Source organism: Netta rufina (assembly GCF_964035555.1).
Source record: "Netta rufina genome assembly, chromosome: 15".
Lineage (NCBI taxonomy): Eukaryota > Metazoa > Chordata > Aves > Anseriformes > Anatidae > Netta > Netta rufina.
In genome coordinates this window covers 10244601-10258659 of record NC_140138.1, presented here as the reverse complement: position 1 = coordinate 10258659, position 14059 = coordinate 10244601, and the positions used below count along the sequence as shown (strand labels likewise).

Here is a 14059-nt window from a genome sequence, read left to right as displayed (position 1 = left end):
TGTAGATGTGACCAAAATATCTAAATAAGAGAGAAGTCCTTAAGAGAGGGTTCATTTATCTATCATTTGCTATGTCCCCCTTTGCCAGGGATCAGGTACAGCTGAATTGCTTTAGCTGATGAATACTGAAGTCTTGAAGAGGTATGTGATTTCCTGGGCTGCCCTTACTATTAGAGATAAAGCAGTGGAATTTACTCTGTTAGAGATATTTTTCTGTGATTCTTTTGATTCTTGAAAATGAACTTCCCAACTTTTTATTGAGCACTGTCTGCGCCTTCCTGAAGAATGATACACTCACTGTCCAGACATTAGACTTCACAACCTTTCTTGGCTGAGATGCATTCAAAAAAAAAAAAAAAAAAAGGCAACCCAACTCTTAGTTGGACCAACTTTAATCTCATTATAAAAAGGAAAAAAAAAGGACATATGAAATTCCTTGTAGCAGTAGTAATAGAATTCTTGACTTAAGACTTAAGATTTCCCTTTCTCAATTAGAAACTCTTATTAAACAAACCACACACACACACACAAACCCAACCTGTAATTATTACAAATCATAAATTCTCAGCCTTACTAATAACTCAAAGCAGATGGAAAAAAATGCAGTATACAGGCATTACAGAACAAGAGAGATTCGTTCCTTAAAAAGAGCAGATAGACTTTCAGCTGGGGATGCTGTAAGACAGGTTAGGTTAGTACATTTTCTCAGGAAATGCAAACTTTTCTTACACCTTGTCTGCACAAAAGCTGTTTCAGAAATAGGAAGGATCACATCTGATTTTAACACTGTTGGGCTGCTAAAAGAGAAAAATATACAATGAGAAGGCAAAAAGACAATATAAAGGCCCCAAACTCTTCTACTGACAGGTTCCTGTAAGCTAGAATCCAATTAGAGAAAATAGGAAAAGGTGCAGGTCTCTCCTGTAATTAGTATGCTTGACATTGAATTCATAGGTATGATCGAATAAGTGACTGTCCTATTTGTGGATAAAAGCGGGATATTACTGATATCAGTTCTGACAGACTTGTAGTAGGGCCCCACAAGAGTGAGGTTGCCTTTTTTTCTCCAGATCTAAATGGGATTACAGGAACAAACTTGCATTACTAGGAAGATGTATCAGATGACTGATTCCTTCTTAAACTGTTTTGTGATACTTCACTTGGTATAGATTGGGTCACTGTGGCAACTTAATCAGAATTTCTTCACCCCTAGAAAATATTAAGTGGGCATATTCAGGTTCCAAATCTGACATCTGCTTAAATGATCATTGCATAATGATCTTAAATGATTGTAGTGTTAAGCTTGGGTTTATAAGTGCTCGGCTGCATTTGTTGTAACCTTTCAAATGATGGAGTTAGGGAGAGGATTTCCAGGGAAGAGATATAATTTGGATATTCAAGGCCACATGTCCTGTCAACAAATCACCCATGCATTGTCTACTAGTTACCTTGCAGGAGAGTTTAGGAAGCTGACTCAGGTTTTATTTCTAAAGAATATCCAATTAATCTGACAGGTTATTATTCTAAAGCATCTCCTGACTAGCATGATAAATTGGAAAGAGACAGTATTTACTGGAAGGAGAGTAAGAGGAGTTAAGGAAGTACAGGAAAGAGTGTACACTGACTGAATCCAGTGCGTGATAAACTCTTAAGAACTCAGAGGCATTTCAGTGCAGCATCTTTTTGCAATTAAAATTAATGTGTAGGAATACTTATTGACAGAAGTTACGTGGTCTTTGGAATTTAAAGGAGTACCAGTTGAGACATCTGCCAACCTTTGACCTCAAAAACAAAGGACTCTTGTTTGAGACTGGTTCTCTTGCCTCATACAGTGTTTAACTTGAGCTGTGAAAGAATGGCTTTGCTCTCCAGCCTTGACAATAGAGTTGATGTAGTCCTTCCTTTAGCTGAACAGCCTGAGGTTTTAATGAATTTCAGTCTTTGCCTCCTGGTGCTAGAAAGTGATGAGGATCAGTCAGTAGTTAATCATTTCTCAAACACTTACTTTGGAAAATTAATAGGCTGTTTAGCATTTAAAAGCATCTTAAATAATGTGATGCTATTACAGAAGTTCAACTTTAACTGGATTTTCAGTTGAACAAGTTGGATACTCATCTGAGTTTCTGTAGTCTACTTGAGCCTTTTAAAAAATTGAATATTTATATTTCCCTTCAGAAATAAACTTAAATTCATACTGTTATTTTCAATTTCGTGTAAAATGTCCATTTTAAGGATGGATGCTCACTCAGGAAAGAGTTGTGATTATAACACAGACAGTCAATTTAGACTGCTTATTTACATGACTGTATGTCTGATGAGTCACAGCATCAGTATCTTCATTAGCCACATAAATTTTAAAAATTAAAAAGATTAAAGTCATAGTTTCATGACAAAGAATAAGCCTAAGCTTTCTTTCAAAACCCTTGTCTCTACAAGGATTGCTTTGGTTCAGCTGGCATATCTCCACATTGATGTATAAGAACTAAGGACAGGAAAAGATTGTTTGAGAGTTCTTTCAGTGAAGGACTAAGCAGCACATAATGTTATTTTTACTGTCTCTGACTTAACCCTCCTCTTCCTAGGTTAAATGAGTTTTGTGTTTTCTTTGCATCAGTAAATTTGCAAAGCTCCCACTGACAGGCAAAACAATGGCATTTAACATGTTCAGTGCAAAGTACTTCCCACATAAGGCATTCTAAGGAAATAATTATATGGGAATAGATACCTTTGTGGACTGGAGCCATAAAAGGTAGTCAGAAATTGGACTAGCCAGTACCTGTCATGCTGACTAGCTCTTCTCATTGTTTCCTTGTACTTTCTCATCTGCCTGTTTTTTTTTTTCCACTCTTGTAAGTACATTCTTGGGGGAAGAACTGTCATTGTGTTCTGTATGTCATCAGTAAAAAACTTAACGTGAACATAATTGCTGAGAAAGCCACGGTGCTGATTTTGTTGAAAGACTAAGCATGTAAAAATGCACAGGGAAGATTAATTACCTTAAGTTTGCTTCTGCAGCGATACCCTTAAGGGAAAGTTTTCAGTCAGTTCATACATGAGAACATGAGGAATCCAACACTGGAATGTTTTGCTCTTAGTTGTGTAATGGGATTCCAAGCTTTGCATTTCATCTCCATGCCCTCTCCAAAGGAAGGTGAAGCAGACATAGAGGCTCCACACCATTCCTGTGCAGTTTGCAAAAAGGAAAAAAACAAATGGTGGCATTTCTGCTGTCTCTTTGCTCCTGTTCCCTTAGAAAATACACTTCACCATAAGGGCACTATGAAACCAGCACATTTCTCTAGGGACAACAGGCACAGCAGGAACAGGAGAGGAAGGAGTGCAGCTGCATGTGGCAGTCACCACATTCCCACTTGAATTCATAAGCTCTTGAGGCACTGTGACCCGCCTTATTCTCCCGGACTTTCTTGCTTTTTGCTGACGCAAGGCACTGCCTTAACTCAAAATTGAACATATATAATCCTCAAACCTCCAAAGAACCCTGCTACAGATTAACAAATCTGTAAAACTGCTGTAATTTGTCCTGATGCCAAAGTAATCTTCGTATCACACCTCACTCCTTGAGAAGTGCTACTTTTATTGATGAATCAATGGTTGAATAGTATTAGACCAACCTTATCCATCATATGCATTACATCAGTTATCTTTCTGGCCTCAGAAAATGTGGGAGCAAGTGACCAAAACAGCTTTGTTCACAGTTGTGCACAAAAATCACCTGAATTACAGTCCAAACACATCACAGTCCAGTGATGGGTTATGAAATTTCATCATGGGATTTCAGGTATATTGGCTTAGAAATCTTCCTCAACTTTTCCTGCTGTCGAAATGTACGGCCTTGTTTATGGGCAAGACCCATAGGAGGCAGATGAATCTGGAAAAGAAAATCCCATCAGTTAGGTGCGAATGGAGAAACTACCTAAAAAAAAAAACACCAAAACCACCACCACCAACAAAAAAATAAAATCAAAGCAAAATAGCATATATACACGTTAGATTTCTTTGAGCTTTAAATACTTTTCTCACACTTTGGAGAGGGTAACTGCACTGTCTTAAACCAGGTTTTTAGATTTCTAGGCAGAGAATTCTCTGAAGAGCGATTAATAGCATGACTTTGAGGCCTTAAACATTGTTTTTATTAAAATCCTATATATTTTAAGCTTTAGTAACTCTGTTCTTCAGTTTGAGATGTTGAAATATGACTGCTGGCACTACTCCAGCACAGCAAGACCCAGAAAACCCTATACATTTCTGAGCACAATTCTTAAAGCTTTACTCATACCCAGCTAGCAAGCTACAAAATAACCCCAAGCTGTGTGTATTGAAAGACTGCCTTCTTATTGTCAGAATTATATATACTATATTCAAATGCACACTCAATGTCATTGATTCTACAAGCAGAAGGCTCGATAGGTGACAGGTTTTTCTTTTGATTGACAAAGTCTTTATACTTTTTAAGACTGGGAGTAGGAGTCTTGCAGCTATATCCCCCCATAAGCAATTGAAAAAATGTAGGTGTTAGCAGTCAGATGCTATTGTTGCTGAAACTATCACCCTTTAAGACAGCTGTTTAGGTGCAAATAGTAGTAAAATTACTGACTAAACCAGCAACAGACATTTCTAGAATCTGAAAAACAATGATCACCCAGTTTATGTGAGAGTGATGATATAGGACTGATCCTTTAAGATTTAGGAGCTGCTGCAGAGCTTATGTTTTGATGCCTGTTTCTAGGAGCACAGCTTGCCAGGTGTGCATTGTTGTTCTGTATACTGGAGCAAAAGAGTGAGCCACGTATGAAAGAGATGCTAAAAATGCCTATTCTATGCAAGCATCTGATAAAGACATAGATTAATTTGTACCATGACCAGCTCAATAATGAAACTATAGATGTGAAAATGGAAACTAATTAAGAGGAGTAGGAAGGAAGTCTCTGTGGGATACAGCATAAGGTAATACAGACGGAAATGACTGGACAATGAGGAACCAATATTGCATGGTGCAATAGAAGATACTGTTACAACTTCCAGCAGTTTCACTAATCTAAGGCAGGTTTTTCTCTAGGAACAGGTGAAAAGAATCAGCAAGATAGGAAGGTGTTTTTATAAGACCCGATTTATGTCAGGGAGAACAGTTACAAGTAGTATAGGCTATGAAAGTTATTACATCTATGGCAGATGTAATGAAATATTTTGAATCTGTTTTATTCTCTTTTAATTATGTAGAAAGATGATCAAATGGATTTGATTCTGTTACCTTTTTTTCCTACAAGTCATTGGTCAGTCAAGGCTGCCTAATAGTCACAGTCCCTTGGAGTTTAACTCAGACAACTACATTTAGGTTTTGACTCCCTAAGTAGGAATTAAAGTGAGAACTTGAAGTGAGAAAAGAAATGGAGAATGTTTCAATGTAGTTAGCTTATATGGTTCTGATTTAGCACAGTGTTTAAATACAAGCTTATCTAAAAATGCAGTGTGCTGACACTAGTATGAACTTACGATTTTATTGTCAGGTGAGAGCTAAGTGGATACTGATGAAGTCTTTGTGAATAGATTTATACTCACAGGTCTTGGGTAGGGGATGTTATAATGAAGTCCAATTTCTATTCTTGCCTCACATTCTTCTATGCACTGCTTAATCAACTTTGGATCTGTTACCTAAGATTTAGAGTTAAAAAAATATATATTTTTTTTGTACAAGTACAACAACTAGCAGTTGGAAACTCAAGTATAAATAATGTGGCACAGCCACATGACTTGCTTTTGGGCAATCCCAAGGATACAATGATTTTATTTTGCACATCCATAAAATTTAACATTAGCCTTTGCCATGACACAATAGTTCTAGGCATTAAAGGCCTAGAGGTTGTCAGAACTGACAGTATGATATGAAAGGAGGGTTTTACCCAAACATGGTATTTTATCTGTAGAAGCAATACACGTATAAACTACCATTACATCCATGAAAAAACATACTCACTCATTCATCACACTGCAAGGTAGCTAGAGGAGAAAAAGAGACTCTTTGGGCTACATTCTGTTATCATTCCATTGAGAAAATCCCTTTGAAGTCAAAAATATAGTGTTAATTAGGACTTAAATTAGTTTTTATTTTTGCATCAGTGGAATTTAGTCCCACACTGAAATGGGATATAAAAGAATATTATGACCTTGGATTACAAAAAGGACATCTGACTACCATGTAGTCTGTTCTGACCCTTTTGAAAGAATTTTGAAATGTCCTTAAGAAAAAATAAATGAGACTTTTATGAAAAGTGCCAATAATTGCTGCTTTGAAATGAGAAAAACAAGTATAAGATGCTACTGAGCACAACTTGCCTTTGCATGGGTAATGATACACTTTGCTAGCTTTCTAAAAGATCAAAAGGTGCTTCAATTACATGGGCAGTATCTTTGGAATTAACTTCTTTTTCTTGGAGCTTTTTAATGAAAGCTCCAGACCTTTTAGCCTTCTGTAGTAGTTAAAGATCTGAAATGGTGTGAGTTTTCTTATTAAATTTCACCCCTGAAATAATAAACTATAACTCAAATATACCTTATAATGTGTTTATACCAGCATTTCTGGTGAAGGAAATTTGGGGAAATCATTCTTAAATTCATAACTCAGCATCCAGTCACTAAGAGAATACAAAGCACAAAAAAAGAATCATTCAGAAAGTCAAATCTATAAGGACACCAACTTACATCTTTGTTTTTTCGGAACAATGTTTTGGCTTCATTCTTAATGTAATCTTTCTCTTTAAGAGTTTCTTCTACCTGTCCTGATGCTGATTGCCATTTTTTGGCTATCCGGAATATCTTGCGGTAAAGGCCAAGAACTTCTTGTCGAGTAACGGGTGTCATCTAAAAAACAAACAAACAAAGAAAATAACACAAAAGTCCAAATGTATACATGAACACTTGGGCTGTTAAAAAGGCCACCAAACCTAGTTTTTCACACAATTGAATTAGTGCAAAAATATTTCCACCATCTAAAGGTCTGCTGTGTCTTATGAGAAGAACTGAAATAGCTGTAAGCAATAATGAGCTGATGAAAGCTGAAGACTCAGTCCATTAAAGCATTTAAACTAATACTTAAATCTGCCTCCATTCAAACAGCTTGAGCTCCTGCTCAAAGTTAAGCACCTGCTGTAGTGCTTTGCTGAATCAGAGTCCTGGTTCCAGAATGGCCAGATTTTGTTTCCCTGCTATTTTGCAACAGACATTGGGCAAGTCACCGAAACTCTTACCAAGTGTCCCCTTTTCTAGTGTAACAATGCTGACCCTGTCTTTGCAAAGTGCCTTGAGACCTGTGAATACAGTACGTGATAAAACCACTACAATATTGCTGGAAACCAGTATCGGTGTCAGGTGCCGAGAAGCTTGTTCATGATACCATTACAGTATGTAGTAACGATTCAGCCGGAGTTTGATGTGATGAAAAGGTGATGAAAGCAATGTTATCTAAGCACTGCAACAGAGGCAGACTACCTGCAGATTTAGGAAAGTCCTGATTGTCTTGATTTTCAGAGAGCTGACTGCTTGCTGAGCCCCCGAATCAGCCTCCAGGTGTGCTGGGAATCTTTATCAGAAATCAAAAGTGAAATCCTATTCTCATTCTATGTAAATGAGTACTTTGTCCTGGAACCAGTGCCATGACTTCATCCCAGACCAGAAACATCCTAGAGACAAATGCACTGCTGGATTAGCAAGACCGCTTCTTCCCCAGAGTCAGATTCTACTCCACGTGGGTTAGATTTGCTGAAACCATGACTTCTGCTTTAGGAATTGTCAAAGGCACCTTACTGTCCAAAAGGAAAACGCAGCAGGACTGCAAAGTGAGTAAGTGTATGGGTGCAATGAGGAACAAGAGTCAGGGAGAGGACATCTGAAGGTCTCAGGATCCATTTGCCAACCTGGAGCTCTGGTTACTGTGGCTAAAGCTACCCTGCAATCAGACCTGTGCACTGGAAATAGCTCCTCTGAAGTTTGGAGCAGGGTAATTCAGTCTGAGCTGTCCTCTGGAGGAAGCACTCTCTGCCTTAGTGGTACAGAAAATCTGCAAAACTTTCACAACTTGGTATTTATCTCCCTGCAGTCTGTGGGAACTCCTGTTACTGTGGAAAGCACGAGAGGGTTTTGAATCAGGCCATAGAGCTCTCAAGGGGCTGCAGCCACCCTTCAGGTAATATTGCAGCACAGCCCTCCTGTTGCTTCACACGTTCACACGATCTTTCCCTTACCAAATTTGGTTACAGATGCTAACCTGAAGACCGGATTTGGCTCACAGTTTTTTTGCTAAGAAATCCAAACTTTTAACTCCTAGCCCTTTTTGTCTTAAGCATTGCCATGATCTAAAGGCTTGTTTCATGAACTCCATTGTGGACCTGAAGAAGTATAGATGTAAAACTATTTTTATCTGGTTCTTAAGACAGAACATGTTTGTATTCATATTTTAAAACGTTTAACCAATCGTATATTTTCCCCACATATAAAAATGATCCTTCCTACCCAGCAGAAATTATTTCTAGCAAATGTTTAGGAAACAAATATCTGCAATAAAGAAGATAGGTAGTCCCAACTCATCAAACACTTTGGAATGAATGCTTCGCTGTATCCACTCTACAGCTCCGTTTCAGGCAAATAAATAAATAAATAAATAAATAGTCATACTCAAAGCTATGCATGCACTTGTATCTGAAAAATCATCGCTTCCCTCTGCTGAGTGCGTTATTTTCCAGAGAATGAACAGCTCAGTTACAAGGGCTGACCTGGCACAAGCCGAGTCCCAGATCATGGCCTCACCTCCAGCCCCTCCTGGCCTCACCCCGTTGCTTTCATTCGAGGGTGTCACCTCTGGCATTGCTGCTAATGCTCTTTGTTCCCTGATGACAGTTACTAAAAAGGAGTTCTGAACTGGAGAATTTGAGCTTAGGTTCTCATGTAATCCATAAAGCAAAAATAACAGGAATAATTTCAGGGGAAAATAAGTCTAGAATCCAGGATTAAACTCTGACCTATGCATCAGACAATTTCTGAGGCACAGCTCAGGGCCATACATGCCCTTAGCTCGGAGCTGTAATCACACCTACTGCTTTTGGATTTTGACTAAAACTTTTTTTTTTTTTAAATCCCCACGGGTTGCTTCTGCTTCTCCACCTTGAATTTACTTTTTCCTTTCTTTCATTTCTCAGCGTTGGAATGGATACAGGGCTGCACAGCCCCTCATTGAGATACCGGCTGCAGTTTTGCATGGTTGCTTCTCCTTCCTGCATATGATAGATGATGTAGAACACATTAAGCAGATTTCCAGGTATACTCAGCAACCAGCTGCTCCCATAGGTGATTCTAGTCAACAATTTCTACAATACAGACCTGCTCATAAACCATTCCTGCAGAGATACAGAAATGAAGGTGTGAGGAGCTCACCCTCACTATCCTCTCCACCCCCTCACTATCATGGGCAAGGATGAGAGTAAAGTGGATGACATTCAAAGCATGGGTCAGACTCTGATCTCAGAGTGTAAACATGGAGTAATGCCACTGAGAAAGCAAAATTATTTTCAACATGGAACATCGTAAAAGAAACTGAAATCATTTTCCTTGGTATAAACAGAGCCCACACGGCCAGAAACGTAAGTGACGGTACAAGTCACGTATTAGGTGCAATTTCATCAAGTGACGCTACTTGTATTAGTTTTGTGGGTGTGCAAAATGACTCTGAGTGGGACAGAAAGGAAGATAAGGGAAGCTTTCATGTCCTCTTACTTACTCATCTTGGCATTTAAATCATAATTATATTTCACATCTCTGGAATGCTAAGTGGATGTTACACCACTTTCCCACTAACATTCATCTTGTGGTAGTCACACCCGTTGTTTAACTTCTACCACCCTTCATTTCATGGCAAAATTCAGCCCACAGATGTTAACCACAGGCGTTTTTGTCAAGAAGTACAGGGCTATTGTATTAGCTGAGCAAATCTCAGGTGTTTACTGCAACAAAACAAACAGGGAGAGGTCAAAGGTAGGTCTGCATGCACAAACATATCAATGGGAAAAGTGGCACCCTGGTTTTGAGCTGATTGCTAGAATTAAGCCTTTGGAAATAAGCCAAGTGTTGGCTTCCAAGCAAGCATCTGCTGGATGCTGAGGCAGAGCTCTGACAATGCAGCGTTGTATCGTTCTTTTGATCTACATGCAAACCCCTGTTATCAGCATGCAGATCAAGCACATGAAACATCCCATTGTATCCAAACCTGCAAAGGAGGCTTGAGCACTTAATGAGTTACTGCATGACGAAAATGCAAATTTTTTTTGTGTTAATTAAAACAAATAGTCCTTTAGACTATAAAATGCAATAGCGAGTTCATCTTTCAGGAAACAAATATACATGCCTTTGGTTTTTTGGATGGTTTAGGCAAAAGTTCAATGATCTGAATAATCAGTGAAACACCTGTCTTCTTTTGGTATTTGCAGGTTTGCATAGAATTCACATTAAAAGTTTATTAAAAAAAAAAAAAAGGGAAGGAATCTGTCAGAGGCACAATAAGGTGACCCCAACAGTGCAGAGTCAAAACGAAGATAGGACAGAGGGCAAGCTGCATAGATACCAAATACTCATATACGAGCACCTAAATTAGAGCTGCTTCCCAGCGATGGATGCTTGGCTAAGAATGCATGTCCAGCACCTTCCTCCTACCTGCACAGCTCCTCTGCTGAAGTTGTAAGTCTATTTTATTTCATCCTTTCAAGTCAGTTATTAGCTACTCAATTTAAACATCAAATCTGCCAGCAGTGAGTGTATAAAGGATTGTAGGAAACAAAGGATGAAAGTAATAGCCCATGGAGAAAAGGATATTCTAAAACATTTTATCTCTTCTTTTACATCCCAGTTAACTAGGGCATGCATTAGTAACACACAGATGCTTAGTGCTGATGCTGGAACCACATTTGCTCAGGGGAGAAGAAGGTGGAAAAGAACCCTGTGTGGAAGCATTTGAAAAGCACATTTGAACTTCTCAGCTGTGAAGTGTTTTATTTAGGACCAACACAATTTCAATTTGAGAGCTAGGTTGCTACTGTCAAGGACTCCTAAAGACAAGACAGACTGCTGGGCTGACTGCTTACGGAAATAAGTAACATAACTCAAAAGCACAACGTAGTGACATTATAGTATAGAACATGCTCAGCTTCAGCCCGTATGAGAATCTCTACCTCGTATTTTCAAATGTACCCTTTGGCTAACTTTTATTTGAAGAGATGCAAAAAATTGCATAGCTAAATTGCATAGCTAAATTATACCACTTAACTAAGCTAATGCAACAGATAATCAATCACTCATTTCACAGATATCCACAGCAACTGCAGGTCAGTAACCCGTATTCATGTTTTGTGCAAGTTTGCCAAAGCAAGTCCGCTGCTCTTAAGGGACAACAGCTGGCACCGTGAGTTGTAAGGGGTCACAGACTCCTGTGATAGCTGTGCAGGTCGCTACCTTCCAGAGATACTAAATTTAAAAATCCACTTTCCACAAAAGTAATTTAATCTTCTTCTACTCAAATCAAAGACATAGTGGCTTTTAGCAGCTAGTATGCTGCAAACATTTGACCACATGTGGATGCATTCTGTAGTTAGCAAAGTGGCAACTTTGTTTGATTTTCATTTTTGATCCAATATTTGTTCCTTTTTTATTTTTTTGATTCAGACAAAACCAAATCACAGTGAAGCTTCAATTACAGCTAAACTATTCCATTCAATCACAGCTAAAGTATTCCACGGTGAATAACAAACTAAACTTCACATGGTGAACAACAACAAACTAAAATGAAAGATCGTGTTCTTCCATGATGATGTTACATTCTCATTTTTACCAGTGATGCAAAACCTTTACATTTCAAGAAATTTCCATTAAGGATTAATTTCATTCCAAGTATTTCTCATTGTTTCCACCTACATGCTATGGTCAAAAATCTAAGCAGGTTTGGTGAAAAAGTTATTGAAACAAGTTGTTCAGTAATGGTATCAGGAAACAAGGTGACTTTCAAATGGTTTTACATTTTGTTATGCTAGTATCTTTCTGTTGGCAAATTGAAGTGATCTGAAACACTAAACACCTCTTAACTAGCCTAAGTCTTTGTACTTATGCTGTTGAACAGCTGGGATGAGAACTCCACCATTCTATTCATGCCTGGGATTTTTGACTGAACTTGGATCTCTTTTAAGCTTTCTCCTACACATGGAGCAGCCTTTTGATCAGAAAAAGGAAACCAAATGCAAAAAGAATATAATTATATAGTAAAAGGAAGGGCTTGGGTTTTATCACCGGTTTTCCCATGTAATTTCAAGTAGGTGAAAGTGCAGAAAATTAGGATTCTATAACATTATCTTCATTTGAATAAATGAAAGTAGAAACCCTTAACTACTTCCCGTAGATCACAGAGTTTTCATTCTCTTAGTCTGAGGCTGTTGAGGCATTATCTGGATTTTGTAGACATACTCTCACTCTGGGGGTGCCTCTTGTGCTTCAGTAGCCTCAGGAAGGAAATACAAATGCTGATTTAGACTGTGGAGAGGAGGATTTAAAGCAGAAAAAATTGCTTTAAATACTCATTAATTTTCTGTTAAAAGGCATGTAGTTTCCAGGTAAATCCTAAAGCAATATGAACTTGTCTCTAGTGTCATGCAACCCTGTCACTCATAATTTCATATTTAAAAATGTTTTCTCCTCGTGCTTATTTCTTTATTAGTCATAAACAGAGAAAGAGGTTTTAATGCAGTGCAACAAATTTAGCAGAGAAAATAAAAGTCTCAGCTATCCTTGAATGGCCTTCCTTATATAATATTATTGATGCATACAAAAATATAGCAACATAGACAGAAAACCCAGCATATGTTTATGCACCTTATTCATACATTGGCTTTAAGCCAAATGCAACTGAGTATATGAATACAAGTATTTCCCAGCACTGGAACCGCTCCCAAACTCGAGAACAGGTATAAATATTAATGCCAGCAGAGGAACAATCCTCCCTGCCCCCTTTCTCCTTTCATTCCTTGGTGCATTTATGAACGTTGTGCTTCAGTTTCCAAACACCGTTGTGCAAAGGCTTCCACACATATGCTACTAAAGATTTTTAGTTGTAATTTGAGAACTATAGCAGGACATATTTTGAAAAAAAATATTTGCTTTTTGGAAATCAAGTGTATGAATTCCATTCAAATTCTTAAGTTTTGCTAAGTATCAACAGTATTTGCATTTGACTGTCCTGGGTTGGCATATGGATTGGTTTTGGGCCCTTCTGCCTCATGGGCTGCACCTGGGGCACTGAAACACAGCTGTGCACAGCAACACCTGTCTGAGTGCCCTCATGTTTTTGGGAAAGGACACTCAGGGCAGGTGGTGCAAGGGATGGAGGACACCCTGGTCTATCTTGGACATGACACTGCAGCCACTCCAGCACTCTGCAGGGAGCTGGGCAGGGGAGGAAACCGGTGGGGTAAGGGGTGCTGTGGAGCTTGACTGTGCCTGGCGCTGCCAATGCTCAAATCACACAATCACAGAACGGTTCGGGCTGGAAGGGACCTTAAAGATCCCCAGTTACCCCCTGCCCTGGGCAGGGACACCTCCAACCCAGCCCCAAGCGCTGCCAGGGCCGGGCCAGCCCCAGCCACAAAATGGCGGCGGCCGCCCCCTCCCTCCACCCCCCCCCCGCCCGGCCGCCGGGGGGCGCTGCAGGCGGGGCACCCCATGCCCCCTGCCGGCCGGGGCGCAACCAACGCGTGCAGCTGGGAGGGGGGGGGGCAGCACCCCAAACCTCCCCTTTCCCCCTCCCCTCCGCCTTCTCCCCCGCGCCTCCTTCCCCCCTTTTCCCCCTCCCTTTACCTCCACGCCTCGGCTCTCCGCCACCCCTCTCCGCACCCTCCCCGCGGCGGCTCGGCCCCTCTCCACCCCCGCGGCGCTCCGGCGGTGGGCTGCGCCTCGCCCTCCCTGCCCTCACCGTGCGTGCGGCGTCGGGCACGCAGCCTTACGTCGCGCCGCGCCGCCA

At 39.8% G+C, this 14059-nt stretch overlaps 1 protein-coding gene across 3 annotated transcripts; it reads right to left on the bottom strand.

Annotated features, from left to right (window-relative positions):
- Positions 1 to 391: 391 nt before the first annotated feature.
- Positions 392 to 14053, bottom strand: LYRM1 (LYR motif containing 1). Of its 3 annotated transcripts, XM_084295704.1 has the most exons (5): positions 13897 to 14030; positions 6718 to 6876; positions 5578 to 5670; positions 3734 to 3889; positions 392 to 3182 (listed from the first exon to the last, which is right to left on the bottom strand). In XM_084295704.1, exons 2-4 carry the CDS (start codon positions 6874 to 6876, stop codon positions 3773 to 3775), a joined length of 369 nt encoding a protein of 122 aa, XP_084151830.1. In that variant the 5' UTR covers positions 13897 to 14030; the 3' UTR covers positions 392 to 3182; positions 3734 to 3772. The 3 variants fall into 3 exon arrangements, with proteins under 3 accessions (XP_084151830.1, XP_084151831.1, XP_084151829.1); XM_084295705.1 differs by lacking the exon at positions 392 to 3182 and having other exon boundaries at positions 3216 to 3889; positions 14012 to 14053; XM_084295703.1 differs by lacking the exon at positions 392 to 3182 and having other exon boundaries at positions 3216 to 3889.
- Between the last annotated feature and the right edge of the window lie 6 nt (positions 14054 to 14059).